At 36.2% G+C, this 25,681-nt stretch overlaps 1 protein-coding gene across 3 annotated transcripts in view; it reads left to right on the top strand.

Moving 5' to 3' along the window:
- The window catches only part of PCDH10 (protocadherin 10), a 34,283-nt gene extending 9,273 nt beyond the window's left edge, over nt 1–25,010 (top strand). The window contains exons 4-7 of one of the 3 annotated variants that reach the window (XM_088164156.1): nt 5,666–5,971; nt 19,004–19,099; nt 21,044–21,118; nt 23,399–25,010. In XM_088164156.1, the coding sequence (XP_088020282.1) occupies nt 5,666–5,971; nt 19,004–19,099; nt 21,044–21,078 (437 nt within the window). In that variant the 3' untranslated portion in view covers nt 21,079–21,118; nt 23,399–25,010. The remainder of the gene's footprint in view (nt 1–5,665; nt 5,972–19,003; nt 19,100–21,043; nt 21,119–23,398) is intronic. The other 2 variants (XM_014890993.2, XM_014890994.2) reach the window with 2 other exon arrangements.
- The last annotated feature ends 671 nt before the right edge of the window (nt 25,011–25,681 follow it).

Raw genomic sequence — 25,681 nt, 5'->3', positions numbered from 1 at the left:
TCCTGTAAGGTTTGGACTCGTGCCATCAACTTATTTCATATGGTTGCTCACTAGCTACTTGGCTTTCCCAAGCAGAGTCCTTCACAGTATTACCCTTTTTTTTTTTTTCTTTTTTTTTTTTTTTCCCATGGAATTGGCACGATGTTTCAGAGGCACTTCAGGGAGCAATGCCCAAGACGAGAAGCCAAGTAGATGCACTGCCATGTATATCCTGTAAAATGCATCAGCTTTTTTGATCTGCTTTTGGGCAGTTTACACTGAGGACTGGCTGAAACCTGAAATGAGGCTTTTCCTGGTGGATTTTATGAAGGGAACTGGTTAGGGTCTAATGCAAAGGCACAGGCTGAAACACTGGCTCACACCTTTTCAGTACAGATTAGCTGAATGCCAAGAGGGTTCATTATAGCAGGAGAGCTGCAATATTTCAGAGTCCATAAGGAGAAGAATAAGAGAAGTCAGAAGAAGAATTTTAGTGATAAATGGACAGAGAAAATCAGTATTTCCTCTGAGCCTGTGCAGACTGACAGCTAAATCCTGTTTTGAAGATCACTTGGGCAAAAAGTCTATCTCAGATAAAGTGAGAGTGAACATGAAAATTACTTTGAAAAGTGCTTTGACTGAAGCTAAGTGCTATTTCTAATTTTTTGGTTGGATTTTTTCTCTTCTTACTTGGCCTGCATGCTTAATACTGTTCACATCTCAGTGGTCCAGATAGGCCTTTGAAGCTGAGATTGGGAAGAGCTGAATATTGAAGATACTTGAGTCTTTATTCATGTTCTGATGCAGATGAAGTCAATTTTATCCAGGGCAGCACACCAATTATTTTGCAAGAAAGAGTGATAATAACTCTGTTTCATAAAGTCCAATTCTTCAATAGATAACTGCAAAGTAGGATAACACCATTATCCTTATTACAAAACATGAATCATGGGGAAATGAGTAACTTTGTCATTGATAATATAACCAAATGGATAGTTGTTCTGGGAAGGGAGCTCTGAAAAGGAGGTCTGCTTCCCTACATCACACCTATCTCACATCTAACTAGTACAGGAGAAACAGAAATGACATTTATTTCCAAGTAAAAGGCAAATTTCTGGAAAAAAAATTGCACACGTTGGGGAAAACCTCTTCCCAATAATAGTATTGCAAAAAATACTTTGTCAGCATTTAGTTTGTATTTTTGTTTTTCGTTGCATCTTTTACTCAGTAATACATATGGAAGTGTTCACTTGTTGCTCTTGCTGTATGGTTCTTCTCCCTTAATTAATTTGAGAGAGGAGACATTATTCAAAAATGGGTTTAGGCCTAATTTTTTGCCTTGACAAAGCAGTCTTTCAAACCAATTAAAACTCACAGAGAACTTTTGATATTCTCATTTTGAAATATGAAAAGGAAGCAAATTTGGAACATGCTTCCAAAATGCAGTGCTGCCAAGTATCTGATTCAAAGCACCTGAGTTCAGGTAATTCAGATATAAAACTTAATTAACACCTTTCCTAGCTTTTGAGGGAGAGACAGGAGTTTGTTTTCCTTCAAAATCCTCAAAGTCAAGGTTGTGGGAGAGCTCATATTTCCCACTACCTCCCCTGGTAAATAAGACTTGAACAAATAGGAGTGAGTTAGTGGCCTTTGCCATGAGTTGTTCTATGTATGCTGCTTTTGGAATAGTGCAGTGCTTATCACTGTCAGAACTTCAGTGCTTCTATCCACACAGGGCATTTGAAATTCGTAATTCACCTTTAAAATCTCAGTTTATCTGTATGCAAGGTCTGGCAGCATAACTATAGGAAAAATACAAAGCATTTTTCTTTAATGTGGACTTGTAATTATGATGGATAGTCTAGTTCAGAAGGATCAAATATATATATGTAATATACATATATATAACCAGATTTATGAGGGAGATGAGATGGAAGTGTTAAACCACTGAACATTTCGTTATAAATCAAGAATATGACTCTTGGGGTATGAAGGAGTTCTGTGCTGAGTGTCTTACTTCTTTACCATGGTATGTCCTTCCTCCTTGGAAAACAGCAAATAGCCCTTACCCTTCCTCAACCCTGTGTTAAATGTTTTTCAATTAGAACCAGAAAATTCTATACTATGACCCACAGGAAAAAGATGGGGGAAGAATAGCCAGCATTCATACCACAGGCAGTGTAAATTGCATGGCTGTCCAGGGATTTTGAAAATAAGCTGCTAATTTGAATTTCTTTTCTGTCAAAATACTAAACTCAAGGGCTTGGTTCTGCACCTGTTAAACTCTTAGGGGCTGTTGTGACTGATTCAAGCTGGAACAATTCCTAACCCTTGCCTCTCTGAACATTTTGTTCCCATTCTAAACAAGCATTTACATTTAGCTATGTGTTCCAGCAGCGTGTATTTAAATTCTCATGTACACATATATATTTTTCTTTTTGCAAGTTCTCCTCTCAAAAAGGGAAAAAGTTTGCAATACAAGCTCACATTTTACATCCCCTACATTCATTACTTTGTTTGTTCAAAATCCTGATTTATAGTGGCTATAATATCTCTTTTATAATAAGCTGTTATATAATACTATTCAGTGCACTGCAGTAGACAAGCAGTATTCAAAAGGGAACAAAAAAAATATTTGGATAGAGACATTTTGCAGTTTAGCAGCTGATGTGAGAACAAAATAGTAAAATGGAGGGTAATTTTCCAGGTGAAATAAAGATCCATGGAGGGAAGAAAAGGGTATATATTTGAATGCATACACTTAAAACAATACTTTTCTAATCTTTCCCTCTCCATAGACTAAAGAATAGAATTTAATATTTGCCCATAAGTTTTTTTCTCTTGCTGTCTTTCAGAAAAGGCGGAATGAATATGGTCACTGATATATTATTAGGAAAATGGAACTGTAATAATTTTCTTATTAAATGCAGGGCTGTTTATTTTTCACATGTAGCTTTGCCAAGAAGTCTGTAAATTGAAATAACCATTTCGTGTTTATTGTCCCTTAAATCTTTGGAAAGGCAAAAAATATTTGTTTTCAGACATTTTGATACACAAGATACACACACACTCATGGTTTTATAGACATTGTTAGATACTAATTTCTTTCTGGGAAGCCTGCATCTAAATATTTCTTTTCAGTCTTTGATAGCTACTACCACTACAGAATTTATATTTGCACTATTTTTCTCCTTGCCCGATGATCTTCATCTGATTCCTTAAGCATATCTGCAGTTCACATTTGCATTCTTCAACAGTTCACTGATCAGAAATTTATTTTCAGGCTTCTGCATGCCAATTATCAAGACAAGCTTCTAATCGAAACTGGACCTGGCATTGTATATTGCTTAATTTAAAATTAAAAAGTCATTATAAAGTGAGATTAATCTGAGATAAAAAGCTTTTATTTCTCATTTCCTCATGTTTTTTTTTTGTCTAAATGATTGCCTTTCTTACTCAAGAACTTGTTGATAGCTCATAAACATTGTTCCTTTCTGAAGAGATGAGATTTTTTTTTTGTAGTGTGAGATATTACATAAAGATTATTAATATAATTCAAATTGTGGTTCAAAACTGTGGTAGAATTCTTAATACTAATCCTCACACTGATGATCAAGCTAATCCAGTTCTTCACAATGTTGGCTGGTAAATGAGCTACATAACGTGAATCTTATTACAGAATCAACTAGGTTGGAAAAGCCCTTTGAAATTACTGAGTCCAACCTGTGCCCTAACACCACCTTGTCAACCAGACCATGGCACTGAGTGCCACGTCCTTAAAATTCAAGTCACACCTTAAACACATCCAAGGCACAGTGACTCCACCTGTTCTGATGCCCCATCACCCTTTCTGTGAAGAAATTCCTCCTAATGTCCAACCCAAACCTCTCCTGGCACAGCCTAAGACTGCATCCTCTTGTCCTGTATTACAGCTGTTCAAGATTTTTCCTGTTTCTGTTACAAGTAGTGTCATTTTTTTGTAATTCTAATGAAATGCTTGTAAATGCAATGTTTATAACAGATTTAGTTCAGTTTTGACACACGCCTAAGATGCTCAGTTCTCTTTATAAGTACAAGAAAAGGAGGTGTTTTTGGTTTTTGTTTTTTTTACCTTTCTGCTTTTCTGTATGATGTTGAAGATTGTATTGGTTTAACCCAAACAGCAGCTAAGCACCACACAGTGGCTTGCTCATTTATCTAGGCCCAGTGGTATAGGGAGGAGAAAAAAAAATAAAAAAGTAAAACTTGTCAACTGAGATAAGAATAATTTAATAATTGAAATAAACATAATAATAACAAAACAGAGAGAGAGAAGTGATGCACACTACACTTGCTCAGCAGCCACTGACTGATGCTCAGTCCAGCCCTGAGCAGTGATTGGCCCCTCCCTGCCAGCTCTCCCAGTTTATATAATGGACATGATGCTCTCTGGTATGGAATAGCCCTTTGGCCAGCTCACATCAGCTGTCCTGGCCATGCTCTCTCTCAGCTTCTTTTGTATTTCCTCACTGGCAGAGCATGGGACACTGAAATGTCCCTGATTTAGTGTAAACACTGCTGAGCAACTACCAAAGCATTAATGTGTTACCAACATTATTCTCATATTAAATCCAAATCACAGCACTGTACCAGCTACTAGGAAGAAAATGAACTCTATCTCACCCAAAAGAAGAACAAACCAACTTGGAGATGCTGGTATTTATTTTTACTCTGTCCCTGTGATTTCATACACCATTCCTCTCCAAACAACTATAATCCAACGATTTAGTGACTCATAGCCAGGAAATATTCCTTTGGAAGGCTGATCTGAAAGTAGTCAAAAGCAGCATAGCTTGTCATTTGAGATCTTTAATAGCATTAAAGGATTTGTAAGCAAACAGTTTCGTGTTGGCATGGATAATTGTTTGCTTATATAGGGGAGGCATTAACATTTTTTTTTATAGTATCCACAGCCACATCACACTGGACTGCATCTGCCTTTGTACTGCTAATTGCAGTATTTTATTATAGGGTTCTGTCTCACTTCTTGGAGGACTTGATGATAGCAAGGACTGCTGCAGCAGCAATGAAAACTGTCTCTGAGAGAGTGATGTAACTATTGAATAAGCTCTCCTGATCACTTGAAAGCTCAATTCCTACTTTGTAACATCTGCTTTTAATGTCAGTAGGCTCCATCTCTATACCGATGTATGCAGATAGCTCCTTTATAGGACTCATTAATGTTTCATTTCATAAATGAAATCTGTGATTTCAAAATCCAGACACACATTTATGTAGAAGCAATCCCTTCATGTTCTTAAGCAGGTATTTTCAACCTGGTATTTTTTTGTCTCGTGAACCACAGACATCAACCTGCAAGCAGAATCGAACCTTGTATGAATGGGTTCTAAACAGTGAGCTCTAGATCTCTAAGTGATTAGACAACCACCGATGCTCCTCTTCTTGTGGTATCTTTGTGTGTGTGACATTCTGGCGTTTAGTTATGCTTGTTACAGGGTGTCTTTGACTCCTAAAGACTGCACAACTACATTTTTTTTCATTGTTGAGGAGATGAAACTAGTGGAAGAATTCCTTACGGCATTTCTCTTTCCACTTCTCTTTCTTGGCGTAATCGTTCTTATCTGTCAGCAGCCGTCCACGATGCTGAAGCTTATATCTGTAGTTTCTTTTTCTCTCGTGCTTGCAGGCATGGATCTCTTCTCCAATTGCACAGAGGAGTGTAAAGCACTGGGCCACTCGGATCGGTGCTGGATGCCTTCCTTTGTTCCATCCGATGGACGCCAGGCTGCGGATTACCGCAGCAATCTGCACGTACCTGGCATGGACTCCGTTCCAGACACTGAAGTGTTTGAAACACCAGAAGCCCAGCCCGGGGCAGAAAGGTCCTTCTCCACCTTCGGCAAAGAGAAGGCCCTGCACAACAGTCTGGAGAGGAAGGAGTTCGATGGACTGCTGTCTAATACACGAGCGCCTTACAAACCACCATATTTGAGTAAGTACCGCTCAAAAAGCTGCGTGGAGGCGTTCCCTTTGCGGGAACAAAAGTGAGCTCTTTCTGCTTTTCGTGCTAGCAATAACACAGGCACAATTTCAGGAATGGGGAGGGGGAAATGGCTTCTCTTGGATTCAGGCACCATTGTATCAGTGCTTTTTTAAAAAAGAAGAAAATCTTGATTGTTTTTAGTGTGACATCATTGTCAACAACAAAAGTGCCAGCTAATATTCGTGGGGGAGTTGCGCAGTTTTGTTTTCTGATGCTGGATTGTTTTCAAAATTTTCTTGGGTAGATGGTTTCAACATTGATGTTGCCAGGCTAATGTTTTCAAAGATTAGAGTTAAATTGAGAGAACAGTCCTAGGAGCTTCGTTTTATAATTGAGAAATATCTTGTGAATAAACAGTATGTATATTTTTTTTGAAGTAGCTGTTTACGTAGTTTGGAAGGAAGAAGAGCCTTCAGTCTGATCACCTTTGACTCTTGTCAGTGCTCTTCTGTGCCTTTGTCTCATTCCAAAATCTTGCCTCTCTCTTTAGTCACCTTTTGACTATGGTTATGTGGCATGAAAGAGTGTGATAGATTTCAAAAAGACCTTCATAATTCCTTTTGGAGTCTGAGCCAGCTGTAGAGCCCTTGAACAGCACTTTGATCTAATATGTCTTTTCATTCTATTTGCTGCATTCTGTGTTTTATTAGAGACTGTAATTTCCTTGACTTCAAGAAGTTATGATGTTTATCTCATCCAAATAAGCCAAAGACATTAACACTGCAATATCGACCCTTTTTTAAAGCAACAGAGGTCTTTTAGGACAGCAGATTGAGGGTAAAAGAGCAAAGAATTTCTCTGAATAGTATTAATTTATTTATTTTCCGAAAGCATTTAGTTGTTCTGAGGGTTGGTGTGCTGGCAGTCCTGATATGTGAAGATCTTTGTTACAGGTCATTCTCAGCACAGACAGCTCAGTTCTCCCTCCTTAATTGCCTGTCCTGGTATTTTCATTCATTTAGGAGAGGTCTTCTTATCACTTTATGTTTTAGATTCACTTTACTGACAACTTTAAATTTGACTACTAGTTCTGATTTGTGAAAGGCATTCCTAAAAACCTGTCCTGAAACAATCAGCTTATTTCGTGTGGGCTAAAATGTCACGTGCCAATCATGCAGTCATATTCTAAAGACCAGTGTGAAATTTCAGTACGGCCTAACAACTTTCAGTCTTTCCTGAACTATCTTCCATCATTTATTTCTATGCAACATTCCTCAGCACTAAGGCACCATCCAGAAATATTGATTTAATCACTGTCACCTCAGTTAAAAAGTTAACTTTAATTTAACAAGTTGGGTAGCATCTTTAGATGGTCTAACCACAGCTGGGTTCTGGTGCAGTAAAGATGTTGCAGTGATGATTTTTATCTGGTGACCCCACGATGTTAGTTCTGTTCAGATTTGTTCTAGGCCTGGGAGTTTAATTTCAAATATCAATGACATATTTATTTTACCGATAGTTTAGGAATTTTAAAATTTAGTTAGTCTAACATAAGTAGTTTTGTGGAACAATGTCTTTACATAGAGACACTGATCTACATTTTGCACTTTTCTGGTACAAGAGCACAAACAATTGGAAGTAAAATATCAGAAGTAACCAATATAAATGAGTGTTATTACATAATCCACACGTGAGAATCCAGATTTAGTTTTGCTTTTTTTCCTTGAAATTCAAAGCTTAAATTTCTACAAAACAAGAGTAATGTTCCTCTGGTTTATTTTCCTTTTTTTTCTTTTTTTTTTTTTTTTCTTTTGTTGGTTTTTTTTGGCTTTTTTTTTGGTATTTTAGATTATAATTGTATAGCAAAGAACAGGAACAACAAAAAGAAAGTGAGCACTAGTTGTAGAAATGAGTAAATAATTTATTAGTAATAATGTATTAAACGAATAAGGCAAGAAAAATATACAAGAGGAAGTTGATTTAAGAAGGAACCTTAGTTGATTCACTGGGTAATTGGAATTAAAAATAAAATTAAATTCAACTTCTTAATACAGAAGACCATGTCAAAATCAGTTTGTCAGCAGAATGACTTTTTTAAAGAAATAATTAAAATGTATGAAACAGAACCCTCATATTAGGCAAAACCACTGTATAAAAAGTTTAAGCATGTATGAAAATGGCCACATGAAATATAACTAACAAAGAATAAAAAGTGTATTGCAGAATGCAAAAACTATTTGAATTTAATAGGTATCTTAAAAAAAACACAAAAGAAAGGTTCTAAACTGAATGATCAGAAAAGAGCAGAAATTCTAGCTAGTGACTTTTAGGGTAGTATTTAGTAATAACTTAGAGCAAATAGCCAAAAGCATGCAAACAATGTAGACAACTTCAGGACATCAGGTGTAGTAAGCTGGGAGAGAATTGGTGAGTCCCTTGACTGCAGTTGTTGAGGACAAGGAGGAGGCAGAAGTTTTAAACTTTTTTTTTTCATTTGTATTTACCTAAGGAGGGACAGAGAAAGGCAGGTGTATCTAGGAAAACACCCATCCCAGGTAACCATTTTAAATAAATGTGTGGAAAATGGAAGAGGATGTTGTTGAAACAATTAACTAAAACAAATAGAAAGGAGTCAGTGGATATGTGTTTCTCTAATTTTTGGCTTCTAACAAGAGCTAGTAACCAAAGAATGTCCGAAGTTGTGTTTATCACTTCAAAATGTACTAGAAAATATCGTGAATTAGGGACCAGTGAGAAGCCTCAGCATAGGACATAGATTTGTAATTTAGGGGTTGTAGGAACAAGGTGGCTGGCATCTGACCAGGAAAGTAATACAGAAAGATTGTCGTTCTATTAGAATTTTGATAAAGTGAGTGAGAATTAATCGATAGGGTGTATTTGAACTGTCAAAAAAACCCTTTAGCACAGCTTCTGTAGAAGAAGCTCCTAAAGTAATCAAATTTTGTCATAAGGCAAAGCATTACCAGACTCTGTGCCTAAGAGGAAAAACCGTGAGGATAAAATGGAACATTTCAGCAGAGTCAGGGTTCCCCAAGCGTTTATGAGGAAATCCATGGAGTTTAAAAAAAATTATCTAGAAACAGCCATCAGAAAAAAAGAGGGAGTGTTTGCAGATGTCATGAAGGGGTTTGGGACCACTGGCTCTCGAGTGGCACATACCCCTGATGTGCAGTGAAATGTGGGCAAACCTCTTCTGCTGCTTCTGAGGTGCCTGGCTCTGGAATGGAAATCTGCAGAGGCGTGCCAGCACACTGGGATAGCTGAGGAATTCACTCCCTGGAGCTGTGCCCTTACTCAGTGGCTCCAAAGGTGTCTGGTAGCTCCAGGTAGAGCTTTTGTGGTGCCACAGGAGCGTGTCTGCTCTGGGATTCCTGCACTGCATTCAGTGCAGAACTTTAGAAGAGATAAATGAAGAAGATGATGCATATTAGCATGAGAAATTTGAATTCATCCTGAGAAAAAAAGGCAGTGGAATAATTCCCTGAGAAGTTTCCCACAATGCACAAAGCCAGCGAGAAGGAAATAAAATACCAGGTTGTAAAAAGGAATTGAATTGAAAGTACACTAAAAAAAGTGCTACAAAACCCCTACACAGATCATGTCACTGTGTTCCTCTAGACAGTCTATTCATTGCATAGAAACACATGGCATAGCAGCAACAATACTGAAAATAACTCTGTGCAAAGTCATATCAAAAGCTTAGTGCTAATTAATGTAGACAAGCTGTGGTGGGGAGGGGAAGTGAAGGAGGCTGCATGAGAATTTAGGAAGTAAACTGTGTGCTTTTGTTTGCTGGGCTCAGTAGCAAGGGAGCAGCAAAACAACTGCAGGGCAGCAGGGTCACAGACTGATCAGATCATACACATTTGATAAAATGATACCAGCTTGACATAAATTGCAGTAACCTGTTGAACTTGTGTAGCATGGTTGAAACTGAAGGCTCAAGACATTTGGATATTTGGTTCTTTGTGGTTGGAGGTTTAGATCATTGATTGGTTAAGTGAAAACAGCAGCTACAGTACAAGTTGTTATGTAGAAAAGTATACAAATCACATACTTGATAGAGTTTCTTTTTGTTCCATCATCAAATTTTCACCTTGCTCGTCTAAGCCATTGGACTTATTTATACACCAATTTCCAAATAAACATACATATTCTATGTGTTATTCCGAACAAAATGTAAGTAGATTTCTACCTACTTAAATAATATATTTTGCAGAATATACTTAAGTTTTACGTAATCACTATGAGTACAAATTATAAAGTTGTGAGGGAATCAGCAAATTGTAGGATTTTTGAAAAATCTCATAGAGTGACTCCAGGATTCTCCCTAACTTACATATTCTTCTTACTGTGTAACTAACACTTACTACTTGTTATTCATCCACGAGGTTTGAACACTGCATTTCTGTAGACAGTTAAGAAATTCTCCTCAATACTTGAATGTTTATAAAGCATGAAAGAAATCCTGGACTTGATTGCAGAAAATAAGTGAAATAACACTAATGAGGAAAATAAAATGTAGCTTTTAAAGAATTCCTATGTTTTTAATTCTAAGAATTTCTGGCTAATTTTTCTTTCAGTGGTGGTTATACTAGCCATTATTTTTATACATAGTATTACTATAGTTACCAAAACCCTTAATCCAAGATTCAAACTCTGTTGGGCCAGATTCTGTAGAATATGTAACAGAAATTATCTTTCTTCACAATGAATACCTGATCAATCTGATTCTGCTCAATTTCTAATACCTTGAACCAGGTCCTGAGATTGTAGCAGTGGAAACAGCACCATTGAATCTACCTCAGGAGTATTTTGGTCTATAATTAATAGCTTTCATTTTTTTTTAAATATAATTTTGCTTCACTCTAGATGAGCAATAATTTTTTAATGCTTTAGAGCTTTCCTGAAGTTTCATGCTGACATTAGTAATAGAGTAATTTTTCTTCCTATTAAAAAGTTAGAATTTTTTTAATATACAAAACTAGTCAAAAATTGCCATAACACCTGAACCTTCTATGTAGAAATGCTTATTTTGCTCTAAAAAATAACTTTGGCAATGCTTAATCTACTTTGAAAGCAGGTTAAAATAAACTTCATAAGGGCAAAATTTCCTGCATGAAATAACAGTGTTTATACAGGGAGATATTTTGGAATAATAATCGTGTTCTAAAGTAGCTCCCTAGTTAGCTCTGCAACATTTTTTACATACACTCAAGCATGTTCATCCTCACTGATGAAATGCTATCTTTATCATGGAAAGTACTGCCACCACTATCAACATATTTTATGCATGAATCAGGATTTTTTCATATTAAGTAGGATGTTATAGAGGATAAAAAAGCTGGTCTCTTACTCAAACAGCTGGTGTCTAAGCAAAGTGAATTGGAAAGGGGAAAAGAATCCCTTTTTTTGGACATTTTGGTTTGTGTGGCGTGGTTTCTAAACATCACTCCCTTTGATAGGTGCACATAGTTCTGGGCTTGCAGAGTCAGAGGATTTGGATGAGACTTGTCAGTGTCATCCAAAGAAATTAAATATAATATTAATATAAATATAATATAAACAACTTTGACCTCATCCCATGCCTGCCTTGCCACTGACTCCCTTTGCAGCAGAGATGCCAGGAAGGTCTGGACACGATTTGGTCCCAGCACAAGTCTCTGTGGTTCTGTGCATGTGAAATCTGATGGTTTTGTTCTACAAAATACTTGTCACCTGCTCAACTTGATCTGTCCAAGTCAAGTTTGTTTAAAAATGAAATTGAAAAGTTTTCAAAAGCCTTTTTTAGCAGTTCAATGTTTAAGAATTGGACCATTAATTTATTTAAAATAATCTACCACAGAGCTGACACAAAGCACAGTTGTAATAACTTACAGTCATTATCCACATCCCTGAATTAGATTAGAATAAATGACCTAGAGGAGAAAAATGTGTGTGTATTTATACCAGGACAAGAAGTGCCTCACAATCCTTTGATTATTTTTCAAAGGAATAAAAAAAGTGCATGTAAATATTTATTGTGTATTTTGATCTAGTTAGGATCATAAAGGCCCAATTCTGTATGCCAGGATTTGTAACACAACATTTTCTGCTGATGTTTAACATAAATATTTGAAAAGATGTTTTAAGCAAGAAGTCTTCACTGTCTTGAAACAACTTTCAAAAAAAAAAAAGAGAAATTACACTTTGGTTCAGTCAATATGATGGAAGAAGATTTTTCTTTCATTTTTTATTTGCTTAGTTACATCTCATTTCTGGAAATTATTTGGGTAGTTTTATCACAGCTATGATGGACATAATAGTATTCCATTTACATAAACATCAATAACAGCTTTTTTGAATGGGACACTTGATTAATTTTTAAAAATGAGGTCTGCCTGCATTTTTGCTTTTAAAATTAGCCTACATGATTTCAAATACAAATCAGGTATAAATTTGTGAGCTGTCTGATCCCTTCATTAATAGCTTTTATATTCAGTTTGTGATTTTCACACACACTTGAAGTAAAAATGCACAGAAATAAACCCAAAGAAATTAGCACCAATAAATTGCATGTACATATTGCAATTCTTGGTCTAAGAAGAAAGCATTATAATGCTGGATTAAATGAATAAACAAGTTATATGTGCACAGCTAAAGAGCTGTTCCTTGGTGAATAGAACAGATTTGTGGTCAAAAGGAACATTAAAACCATGTGAATATCTTGCATATCCTGCCACAGTGAGACTCCTGACTTAAATTCAGGGATTTATCCCTGGGACAGGCTACAGCTCTGAATTCTGCACAGGTGACAATGACTTTGCTCGTGCAAAATTTCTCAGCAGATGTGGAGGATGAGTTGAAAGGCCATCATCTAATAATGCTAAGAAACCTAATGGGAAATGTTTTCTTGTCTAAAAGGTCTGGAAGAGAGAGCATTGCCATATTTTCTGTATTTGAAAAGCTGAGATTTTTTTGCTCATACCTCAAGTTTGCCACTTCAGATAATACAGCATCTCTGTTAGGTAAACAAATCTTACAAAAAACCTCCTACACCTGAAATAAAACTTAAACGTGTGCTAATTAAAACACAATTGAGGCAGAGCAAAACTGATGTATTTTTACTTATAACAGCAGGTTCTTTATGATCTTGGATAAACCACTTCTGATGATTCAACTGTTCAGTGTTTATTGCATAACTTCTGAAAGGTATTTTTATCTTACATTCATGGTTTGCATTCTTCTTCGAAATGTATTCCTCTTGCAGCTCCTGCTCAAGGGGAGGAAACTCAGAGCATTATTGCAGCAATAGAAAGGATATGGATAGCCCAGAAAGTAAAATTAGAAAGGAATATATAAATATGCAAAGATAACTTGGCTGTAGCCCAATAAAGCCTATAAATTACATTATTTTAATCAATTTTTAAGAAAGTGAAATAATCATTCTTCTTTTCATTTAAAAGCACAGGTGATAGTTCTTAAATCTATTTGCTTCAATCTGTTTGTGTAACTGTGGTCTTGGACAGAATTAACAGTACCCAGCACTGTACAAAATACTGATTAAAAATTGTGTCTGCCTTTAGGTTTACATAATGTCTTTTATCTTAGATGACTCTAGAGCTCTTTCCAGCTACAGTGCAGGAAAAGAATTGAAAAAGTTAAAAAAAAATAGCAAGTTTTATTTTGAAAGAAGATTATACTTTTAGTTAGCCTTAAAAAGACAGGATTTCCACTGCTTCTTTTCCTCTAATGGCTGTAAAATCTGTATTTGCCAGTTCTGGAATGTGTAGAAGTCTCGTGTATCTTAACTATCTCAGATTGGTGCTATATTTATTCATTTAGGTCAATTTTGGCAGTGCTTATGTGTGCTGTCTATATACAATCTGTGGAGATTTTTCTTTTTAAATTATAAGATACCATTTTCTGTCTTCCTACCAGTGGAGTATGAAGACGACTGAAAAACCCAGCAGAAAGATTGCTTCAAACTTCAGAGTAATTTTTAAGATTAGTGTGCTATGCTGGTTTAAAATTCCAAAAGTCCTCTTGTCCCATAAATTTAAACCCTATGACAAAAGTAATTTAGCCACTTTGGGAAGTGAATCTCTCTGGGAAGCATGGAGATGTTTGCAGTTAAAATTTTCAAAGGCACTGAAGTTATTTATTTTTGATAGGCAAAATTCTATTCATTATAAATACATGCTGTTCTTCAATGTACAAAACTCCTCACTGTGACAGTCAGGAGCTGGAGAATTGAATGTGTGCCTGATCCTGGGTCTGTGTGCAGCAAATCTTTTCCTCTCTGTGTGCCTCTGCCCAAGGAACCCCTTGGCCTGCAGAGCAGAGGCAATTATACTTGCCTTGAGTCTTTTGATGTGCACAACTACTGATTTTCCACGGTCATTTCCACTGCTTTCATTTTAGAGGGTTTCCTTTCCCTTTTTCTTACTTTTTCTTGCCTTGACCCAAGTGGGGAAAAAAAAAAACAACAAAAAAACATTTAAAGAAATGCAACAAATAGGCAATAAGATAGGGAAGTGCATCTGTTTATCACGTTTGGACAAGCACGCTGTGGGGATCGGTGTTGCTGTTTGTCTGGCAAGCCTGTAAACAGCTTTATTTGTGCATTAACCACTGAGAATCCACATTTCCATGCTAGTAGTCTGATGACTGCTGCTGGGAAGTAGCTGTGAATGTATTTGTTTTAGAAACATAATATGGTGAGGTCAGAAAAGTGAAAAATTAGGTATTGGGTACCTTTTTGGAGAGGAAGTAGGAGATACAATAAGAATATAATTTTTAACTTCAATACCTAACCAAATGTTGGAAGAACTAAATATGATGTGGGTTCACTGAAAATTCAAACTCTTCTGAGGTAATTTGATTTCTTTCTTTGTTAGGATAATGGTTTTATTGGTTGAAGAAAATACAGTGGACATGGAAAAGCAAACTTTCAGAACTTGGTTCCTCAATTCTGCCTGAAAATCACATGCTTGTATGAGTTGCAAGAGTAAATATGCATTTTTTGCATGCACATGAACCTATTCCATGTGTGTAAAGAGTGTTATTTTACATGACATTTTTATAGGTCACCAGAAGTAATGTGGATTAGGAAATAAAAATAAAGGATGCAGAGTAGATCTCCTAAAGAAGTACAGGGATGGCAGACTCCTCTTTTTGCAAGTGAGCTCAGTCTTCTGACTTTCTCTTTTTCACCTTCAGCATCACGGCTGCATTCAGCCCTGGAAAAAGATCCATGATGAAACTGCTTGAATGCAACCTTTCTTTATTCATAAGGAATTTTATAGATGCTGATATTGTGAATTCATCTTTTGTCAGAGTCAAATTCTGTCACTTTGTGACTTTTTTTAGTTGACTGTTTGGGCTTTAATTTAACATCCATCTCTGCTCAATTGGAATTGAGATGACAATTGAATGGAGCTGCACACAGCTGTGTGTATTGATAGGAACTGAGATCTAAAAAAGTTCTACCTTACAAATGAGATGCAGTAATAACATTTCTTCTGCTCCACTTGAGATAAAGGACTGTGTGCTTTCTACTTCCACGCTTCTTTATGGCTACTGTAATGAATTAAACTGGATCTTTTCCACCACTGGAATGTCATGGGCTGTACTCTCACACTCTCTGGCCTGCCTTTAGCCCGTGTCAACCCAGATTTTTTTCCCTAGAAAATCTGGGACACGGTGCCAGGGACCACTCCTGAAAGCAGACTGAATTTGTTCACATGCTGTGGCCCATGTAGATTGCTTGATATGGCTGAGAAATTTTAATAATGTGGGTATAAATCATTCCATTCTGATAGTCTTAAGTGACAAAGAATGGTGATGGGCAAACTTCATTTACGAATAGAAACAAGCCAACATGTGATTTTGAAAAAGAGAAGTTTTGAAAGGCTTGTGAGAAGCCTTTGATACACTTAAGTGTGTTATCTTGGTAAACTGAGAAAGACTCCTTGAAATCAGAGTGTGTGCTGCTTATGACAAGCAGTGTGCTTTAGAAACAGAAAATAAAACATTGAGAAAAAGAGTGGAAGCAAACCTGCCAGGTCCTAATGCCAGCTAATCCCTGCTAGGAGAGCGGAGCATTGGAGAAAACATCATGGCAAAGATAAATTGGATAGGAATTCATAGTGTGATGCTGATGTAATGCTGTAATGCATGTTACCTCATGTAAGAACAAGTAAATTTAATTATTTCAGGCCAAATCCTGCATGAATAATTCAGGCACCTCTGAAGGCCACCAAATGGTGATCTACATGTCTGCTTCTCCCTTGAATCTATAGGGAACTGGGGCACTTATGAGCAATTTAGGAGGAATGGTTCATATCCCTCCTCTGCTCCCCAGGGCTCTGAAAATTTTAAGTCACATTGTAGCTGGCCTTTAGTGTGTTCTGCATTGGTTAAGCCTCAAACTGAAATGTTCATTTCCAGGCTTGTCAGCTGAAAGAAATGTGTGCTGCAGATTTTGTAAGAATGCGTCAAAAATGGTGAATTTTGAAAAACACAGAACAAAAACAAATAGAGAAAAAAGGAAACAAGATCGAGGAGAAAAAAATTACTGTTGCATACAAGCACATTAGCTATTTTTATACAAAAATATTAAAGAAATGAGTCAAATAGGAGTTTTACTAAGGATGATACTAAAATTATTAGTTTATAGTGAATTGCAAAGAATTTGAATCTGGTACTACAACATCCATGCAATTAGAGTAAGTTGTTGACAGAGAATTTGGAAATATTCTTAGGGAATATGCTCTGTGCTGTAAGTTTGACATACATCAGGAGTAATTTGGGAGTTATTTAATAAGCCTGAACACAGTACATAATTATAAGAACTCTTGCAAAATTAAATATTCTGTGGTTCTCTGACTTTAATGGTGATGTCATGTATTATCTTTAGTGTTTTCAGGTAGATAATATGGTTATAATAGTACAGAAAGACAAAGCAGCTTTATTCCCACCGTATCTTGTGGAAAAATGGTCTTTTGTGTTTTAATGGTGCATTATTGAATATAGCTTAGTACTTTTCTCTGCTGAGTTGTAGTAACTAAAAAGCATTGTTTCGGTAGTAAATAATCAGAACCAGAGATAAATCAAATTTGACATCTCCTGTGCCTCTGGGCTGTTGCTGGGGGTGGAAAAGAAAATTCTCTGCATTTAGAACAGAAAATCAAATGCACATAAAAGTATCTTGTGTGCAACAGAACACTGATGACAAAATCCAGGGCTTGATTCAAAAGTCAATCCTTCTTAGTCATGTGCTTGATGTAAAGCACATGTTGATTAAGGCCACTGCTTAAATGAACTGGGAATTGGATAGTTTTGAGTAGCTGTTCTTATTGAAAAGCTTTTTTATTCTTTTTCTTTTATTTTTCTTTCTTTTTTTTTTCCTTATCCAGAGGATTAGCTAAGTCCAGGTGGCATATAAATCTCTGAGCAACCATTAGCACCAGAGAAACATCATTTCAGTGTCTGTCATCATGTGTCAGCATTTGTATCAGGCATCTCACTTGCCATATGAAAATAGTTGCATGTTCCAAACACCAAAAATACCTAAACACCTTTTAGGTATGTATTTTCCAATCTCAAAATGAAGCTAAAAGAAGTGGCAATGTGTGTTAAGTCAGCCATTTGGTCAAAATTTTTTTTCAAAAAAATAATGATCTGTTATTGGTCTAGAAGATGATGTTCAAATTTGAAAAGTGGCAGTTTTGTACCTAAATGCAAAGGAAAAACCTCTTGCCCCCTTTTCCTGGAGTAGGTGACACTATTTGTCAGGTTTACTGCATTATGGGCAGTGCAGTATCCAGTACTGTCAAATTCTGGCATGGTTGGGAATCCTCCTTTCTTGAAGTGATTTAAATGAATATAGACATGGAAATGTATGCACTTAATGAAAGGAGAAAGAAAAGCACAATATATGTGGTTACATAGTTTTCTTTATACAAAAGATAGGGGTTTTTTTGCATAATCATATTTGTTCCAGAAGTAAAGATGTACTCTCAAAGGAAGGAAAGATTTTAATGGCCTGTGGAGATAATTTATTTAGCTAAAATCAAGCCTATTTCCAGAAAAGTTTCAGTGCAGCAATAAAACTTCTGCATTTTGGCCTACTCTAATTTATTCACAGCCTGAAGACCCAGTGCTCACAATCTTCTTGTTTCACATGAAATCTGGACAATTGTCGTACCCATCACTCCAAATGCTGTTGTTTTATTTTAGAAACAATATTTATATCTTGGAATTTGCAGATGCCAGAAGGAGCATTTCAGCCACACTGAATGCCATATTGTTATTAGGGGCAAATTCTACCCGGGGGCAACTGAGAGGTTCCTGTGCAGGGACTTCTCCTGCCTTGCCTGCCTTGTGACATGCCAGAATTTGACAGGCAGAATGTGGTCTCATTCTCACCTGGCATCTTTAGTGGCCTTCAGGACCCTCCTAAAGCACACAAACACTGACCACCAAAGCCAACAGACTCACTGACATCAATGGAGATTTGATCTTATTTAATTAATTGTCTTTATTTTCAAGTACAAAAGTAAGTATAGTATGTTCCTTTTTTTTGTTTTGTTTTGGTTTTTATTTTTTTTTTACCTCCCCAACTATTTGATAAAATGCAGAGTCAAAAACCCGCATTAATTGTGTAAAATGAAACATGGGCATCTGTAATGAAAGGTGTTTTATCCAAGAGTTCTCTACAGAATATGTAAATTTGAAGAACAAAATCTCTTCACTAAAGCCTTGAAAGCAAAGGAAAAAAGTTCCCCTGAAACTAATTCATAAGGAAAAGATCTATGAGTAAAATACTATTTTTATATTTGTGTACCAAAGTTTATTGGCCTGGATAAGACACTCTCTTTTTATAATGCCACTACTGGAATATTCATAAAATATTATAAGCAATGCTTTCGCAAACGTCTTTAATAGATCATTTTTAAAAAAAAAAAAGGACTTGTATGGGTTGCAAAATATACTGAATTGACACTTGCAGTGACTGGAATGCTTTTTTATCCACAGAACATGGGTGGCAGCAGAGTAATCCCCATCCTACATCCCCCAGCCCCAGCCCCAGCCGTGTGTCTCACCCTTTACCTGGATGCACCACTACGAAGGGTGAGGGAGCTATGGTAGTTTACTCTGCATTCCCATTTCCTCTTTCCAAAAAAACCCCACAGTTGCTGCTATCTGAACTTGAGCTCCAGGCTAGGTGGAACAGCCAGGTTATTTCTGACAGAATACATTCTACCACTGCTCAGGTCTTGCTCTGCATTCGCTTGGGCTGGGTCAGAGCAGGAACGCTGAACTTGCAGTCTGCTTGGTTGGTTGGTCTCTAGAAAATAAAATTTCCTGGCTCTGGACTTAGTGAAGAGCCATGTTTCATATGCTACAGTTAACATGTAGACTGTAAGGCCAACCATCAAAACATAAAGCACAGTTAAAATTAACAATGTGAATTTAAATCCAACCTTGCCATAGCGCATATGAGGTAATTAACTCCTTTTTAAATTATCGCTCACTGCAAGTGGAGCCAGAATAGCTGGGCTGTTTCTGAGTGAAATGCAGGAAGTCACAGCATCCTGTGTTCCTCCATCATTTGCTGTGCTCTGTGGGGAAGGCTTGGTGAGGCACACAGTTTGTACAGGGGAACCAGCAGAGAGAACAGTGAGCTGAGTGCTCGCACAAAAGCCCGGATGTGAAGACAAATATTGCTTGGAAATTGTCTGAACTTAGGGAATGTAGATCTGAAACAAGATAAGACTTTACATAGTGGCTTTTCCCCTGAAATGCTGTTGCAGATTTTTTCTGATTTGAAAGAAAGGGGTTTAGGTAATCTTTCTCCTAAGTGTAGGGGGATCAGGAGTATATCTGAAACAGCAGCAGCATGCCTGGTATTTGATATTCTTTGGAAATGTTATCATCCAGCTGTTCCTTTGGATCTTTAGGCTGTTGGCACTTCTGGGGGGGCTCAGCAGTTGTTCTGTTAAGAGCAGAAGCAAAGCTGCAGGAGCTTATGGAGCTCTTAAATATAGTCCAGAGGGAAAATGACAATAGTTATAAAGGTATGGGATTTGTTTCCTTTTGCTACTTGGGTCGCCAGCTGTGGAGGGAAGTACTGGGCCCTTCCTCTGATCCCTTTAGATTAGCTACCATTGCTAAGCAGGAGCAAAACTTGATTTGGAGAGTTTGAAGGTGTTCCAAGCACAAGCAATCCCTTCTAGGGCTTTTCCATAAGAGCAAGTGCTCCTGCCTGTTCTCATAAAGTAGTAATCTGACATCGAGTTTGGATGTGATAGGATGGTTTGCAACAGGGTGAAAGGAAAATTTATTAAAGAGACAAGGGCTTTACATGATTTTCTGTTCATTTCTGATCCATGAGCTAGGAGTAATTACTGCATACTTTAATTTCTCTTTCCTGTTTATTATGTTAGTATTTTTCATTTATTTTTCTGTTCAACTACTACTGATATCTTTACATGTCTTCTCTTATCAGTCTACATAGAATTAGCTCACTGTGCATGGGAGGCTTATTATGGTGTATTGAGCAACATATGAACCTTTGCCAGGTCTTATTTTATTATTTTATTTTATTTTATTTTATTTTATTTTATTTTATTTTATTTTATTTTATTTTATTTTATTTTATTTTATTTTATTCCACATAAATGATATGCTTTAAGTACTCTTACTGTAATGCTCGAAATCTTTGTTGTTCTGGGAAGGATCAATACAGCACAAGTCCTGTACCCTAAGAATTTGATTGTAATGCTTGTGAATCTTTAATCATCTTGTTCGCCTCAAATAATATTAGAATATGTGTACAATTAGCAGAATTACATTATCAGAATTATGAAACTGCTTATTATTAAAGCCTTTTTTCTGACCACCCATACTCACACAGACTTGGAACTTCCCTGTGTACTAGTTTGAGAGTTCAGAGCAGGTGATAAAATAAGGATGAAAGAGAGAGCTGTGACCTCAGAGGAGATATTAGGCACCAGAAATTATGGTGTTCTTGTTCCAGCTCTTACACTGACTGTGATACTTCCATTTCTATAGCACTTGCCATCTCTGGATCTCAAAGTGGATTATAAAGAATAGTGATTTAAACCTTCCTGCACCTCTAGGAGATAGGTAAGCAATATTATTCCCATTTTACAGATGGAGAAATTGTGATACAGAGAGGCTTAGTGTTGTTTTTTTAAAAGTTTATTTATGAACATACATGCATGCACACACACAGAACCAGATGTCAGAACTTTCATTGCTCTCTTTTTTAAGTTGAGTCCATCCTCCTTTCCATTTAACCTCTCTGATTTATATTCCCCATCTGTAAAAAGACGGAAACTGGTATAGATATGGAGAGATTTGCTTGCACATAAATTTCTGTGCAGAACCAGAAAAAAAGCCAAACAAACACAGAGCACAAAAGTTCTCTTTAAAATTCAATGCTTTTTATGTGTTGGAAGAGGATATTTTAAGATTTGGTACAATTTTTGTAGGTGGAGAGAATTGCAGTAGTTCTGCAACTTAACATGTAATATTTAGTTATTGCTATAAAAGGGCTTGATTGTTTTGCAATATAAGCATGTTAACTGGAGATTAAGAATTTCAAAAGGCATCGATTTACGTGGCAGAAGGCCAGACGCAGCCAGTAACTCAATCTCTGTGTTATCTGAAAGATGGTGCCACATCAGCACCACCAAGGCACTGTGTCAGACAGGACTGGGGCAGTGGTGCTGCATAAATGCAGCAATTGCCCCCAGCTGCATCTCTGTTTATCTTTCTCCTACTGTGTCTGCAGTGCAGCACGAGCTCCTCAGTGGCAGACACCAATTTACAAAACTGTGCCTAAATATTTACAAGAGAACTGAAATTATGACTGAGCTTTGGGAAAAAAAGTTTTAAAGATGCAATAGAAGTCTTGTCATTTTTACTGCTATTATTGGAATGATTCTTTCTTGCAAAATTAAAAAAGATACTTTAAAAGATACCTAGATACTGGATTAATCTGATAATGTACTGCATCAAAACCTCATGAAGGTTCTGATCTCATTATTCTTAAAAACATTGTTTAAAAAAATTCTTGCAGAAGCTTTTAAAAATTCTTTCTAATTCTACTACTAATTTGCTACAGAAATGAAACATTGAAAACCTCATCTATTAGATATTTTAGTTTTAACAACATATCTGGCAGTTTTCTCTATGTTGAACAGATAGCTTGTACAGAAATGTTTTTCACATTTTTCTGTGTGTATCCTGTAGCATAGGCAGGCTAGATTAGACAAAGATACAACACCCACAGTAACACTTTCGTGTAAGTAATCTAACTTCCCTGTGATAGAGTTCTCAGATTTCATACCTTTACTAGTGAATATATATAGGAAATAAGTATGTATTTCATGTATACATTCATGTTAAATGGAACGGAGACTGGATGTGTTTTTGTGTCACCACGCAAGCATCAACCTGTACATGATTCAAAGATTCATTCAAAAGTTAAGATTGCTTTTTGTTTCACTTGTAAAACTTCATGCAGAGAAGCAGACTGAAATTCAGGTAGGGATTTAGTTGATTTGGAGCTAAGGTAACACCTGATTTTATCACTACAAGCTTTACCAGATAATAATGGTGCTGATGCTAATTATAATACTTGAGCAAGTGAGTTAGTTCGTTGTTTTAATCTGGGACTGAGCTGAGAATTTAACCTGGGGTCTTCCTGAATGCTAGTACAAATCATTTGTTACTCTTGCTCCCAATTACAGTTAAATTAGCAGGTGTCTTGAGGTAATATAGCTACTGCAGCTGGTGGATTGGGATATGGCTTTGCTAATGCATTGACCTTCTTCATCTGTGTAACATGAGTTAATTTTCAGCCTGACAGTAAATGCTGAAATTTGAATTGTAGCACTAATGCACCATTTTTTTTCATCTGTCAAACCAGACTGAAGGGTCATTTAGTGATGAGGATAATGGTTCACTTTGAAAGAGAAGGAAAACCAGCTTCTGAATTCTAGGGGGAATTCTAGATCTTGCTTCAAAAAAGAAGCTGAACTAGGGAAAAATTAGCCTGTGAAATTCCAGTAATACTTCACCTGTAAGTCTGAATAATTGCTTTATCCTTATACTGATTCTGTACAGGCACATTGGAATATTTGCCATGACAAGTTAGACTGAATAATAAAACAGCCTATGAAATTTGGTATTCAGGCTATCAAGCCTCAAAAAGAGGCTTTCTCTGAAAAGTGAATCAACATTAAACTGTTTGCCATAATGGGAATTTCCAGCATCAGTTTGTGACAAGTTTTGATTGTTTCTCTACACCCTAAGAAATCCTAAACCTAAGAACTATTGGAGACTGATTTTTTTTTTATTTTTGTTCCTCTCAGAAGTGTCTTTCTTTCTTTCCTGCAGCACGGAAAAGGATATGCTAGTCACTTCTACAGGACTTACCTGAAGCAGCATGATTTGCACAAAAGAAAGTCGACCAACAAAAAGCATCAGCTTTCAACTTCATTATCTTGGCCATCCAGTTCTGTGTAACTGAAGGATTTGTGTGCTGTTGGAGACATCCTGGCCAACAATAGGACCTAATTGCTCTCAGCAGGCCTGAGAAATGAGTTGAAATGTGTAGAACTGTAGAAACTTCAGAGGCAACTGATCTTGCCTCTCTGATCAGTGTGTGCCTGTTTACAGCACTATATATCTTTCTCTCTCCAAAATGTCACTGAGCCCTTTAGATGTTTATATTCACCACAAAAAGCCAATCGTACAGATAAAAGAGATGTGCATTATAAATGCAATATCACTGTTTTAAACTTGACTGTTTTATATTATTTTTGTGTGATCAAGTGTTCCCCAAACTATTCCAACTTTACAAGAGAGATTGTGATCATGTTCTTTTCACCTGTGGGTCATAAAAATGTTGTTAATCTGGAGACCCACAAAATTATCAAAGACATTTCTGTAGTTTATACACCGTGTTGCAAAGTGTTTACTGTACTATTTCAAAGCTTCTAAATAAATATAAAATATATATATATTATATTATATATAATTTTCCGAAAAACGTGGTACAACTTAGTTGATTTTTAAATGGATTCATACAGTCTACACCATACACAAAAGTGAGAAGATAATTCAGGGTTCCTAAGCTATCCTTGCTAAAAACAAAAATAAAATAAACCTTTAATAGTACTTCCCCAAAATTCGTATTTTGGTCGATCCTGTTTTTTCTTGTTTAAAAAAAAAAAAAAAAAAGCTGTAAGCAACAACATTTTGTCTAAAAAGTTGTAAGGAATTTTCAATGCCAAAGATGCAGCTGTCAATATTACCCGAATGAGCGCTATGTACTATCAGAGGTATAAATCACTCTCCATTATTTTGGTTATGTTTCTATGGTTTTTAATTTGGAATCACAAAATCTTTTATAAGGCTCTATAAATTCACCTGTATATGTTGTTAAAAAGAACACTGGGTGTCTGTACATTTTGCAATGTAAGATATAATGTAAGTGAAGTTAAGTATTTTAAGAAAATCATCCCAAGCTCATAAATATGTATACATACATACATAAATACATACACACACACACAAACACCCACACATCTCTCTTTAACATAGTTTTGTGAAACGATACAAATATATTGCCTAAAAATATTTCTCTTGTGGCTAGGAATAGTTGTTGATAGAATTCGAATTACAAAGGCAAAGTGTATGCCAGACTCTTTTATCACAAAGGAGATTTCCAATTAGGAACATGGCACATTCTCAGCTGACCCCTGTCCCATTGGAGTTAAAATGGTGTTGGCCACCATCTTTGTTGGGAAAAGGATTAAGCCCTTGCATATAATCTTTATGTTCTGTAATAATTCTGTGGTCTGAAACAGTATCTTAGAGCGTTTCTTTTCTATGAAATATTGGAAAAAGTAAAATTTCAAAGGTAAAGTTTAAAACTACTTTCATGTCCATGGAGTTTAAGTACCATTTACTAAATGTAAAAATCTAGTAAAATTTTTTTCTTTTTTTTTTTTGTGCTGTGATTTTTTTCCCCCCACTGTACCTTAATATGTCAAATAACTAAAGCAAATGAGAGCACACCTTGTTGTCAGCCAATGCCTAGCCAAATTCAAACCAATTCCTAATTAATATTCAATATTAAGTAAAACAAGAGAAAATGTTTCATTGACTGAATTTGGATTTGGATCATGCCATTATATAGTAATTTTGTTGTCCCCATCAATGCTGCCATGGGATGAATGTGTGCTGTGTCATAATAGAATTTGAGTTTCTTATTTTTGTTTTTTGGTTCTATTAGATAGGAGTATATAAATCACATGTATGGAAACCATCCTGCTGTGGATCCAAAAATATACAGGGAATCCAACATTCCTGCTCAAATTCCACGAGTTCTTTGTACACCTAGTGGACTAGGCCCTGAAGTTGCTAATTTAATATTCCAAACAACAACAAAAAAAAGCTCATCAAACACTTTAATGTGCACATCTAGCAGGTTTGTGTAACGACAAATTGTTTCATGAGATCCTTTTAAAAATGTGTTTTATAAAATACTCAATCCAAAAATCCCCCAAACAACTTCAATAGCTATTGATTTGAGCAAATACAACAGTGAAATGTTCCTCCTGCTGTAGGTACTTTTAGTTGCCTGCAGGCTTCATTTATTTTATGAAGAAAAGC

This window comes from Sturnus vulgaris, chromosome 4 (assembly GCF_052056855.1).
Source record: "Sturnus vulgaris isolate bStuVul1 chromosome 4, bStuVul1.hap1, whole genome shotgun sequence".
Lineage (NCBI taxonomy): Eukaryota > Metazoa > Chordata > Aves > Passeriformes > Sturnidae > Sturnus > Sturnus vulgaris.
Note: the sequence above shows the minus strand (reverse complement) of the source record. Positions and strands in the feature narration are given on the sequence as shown.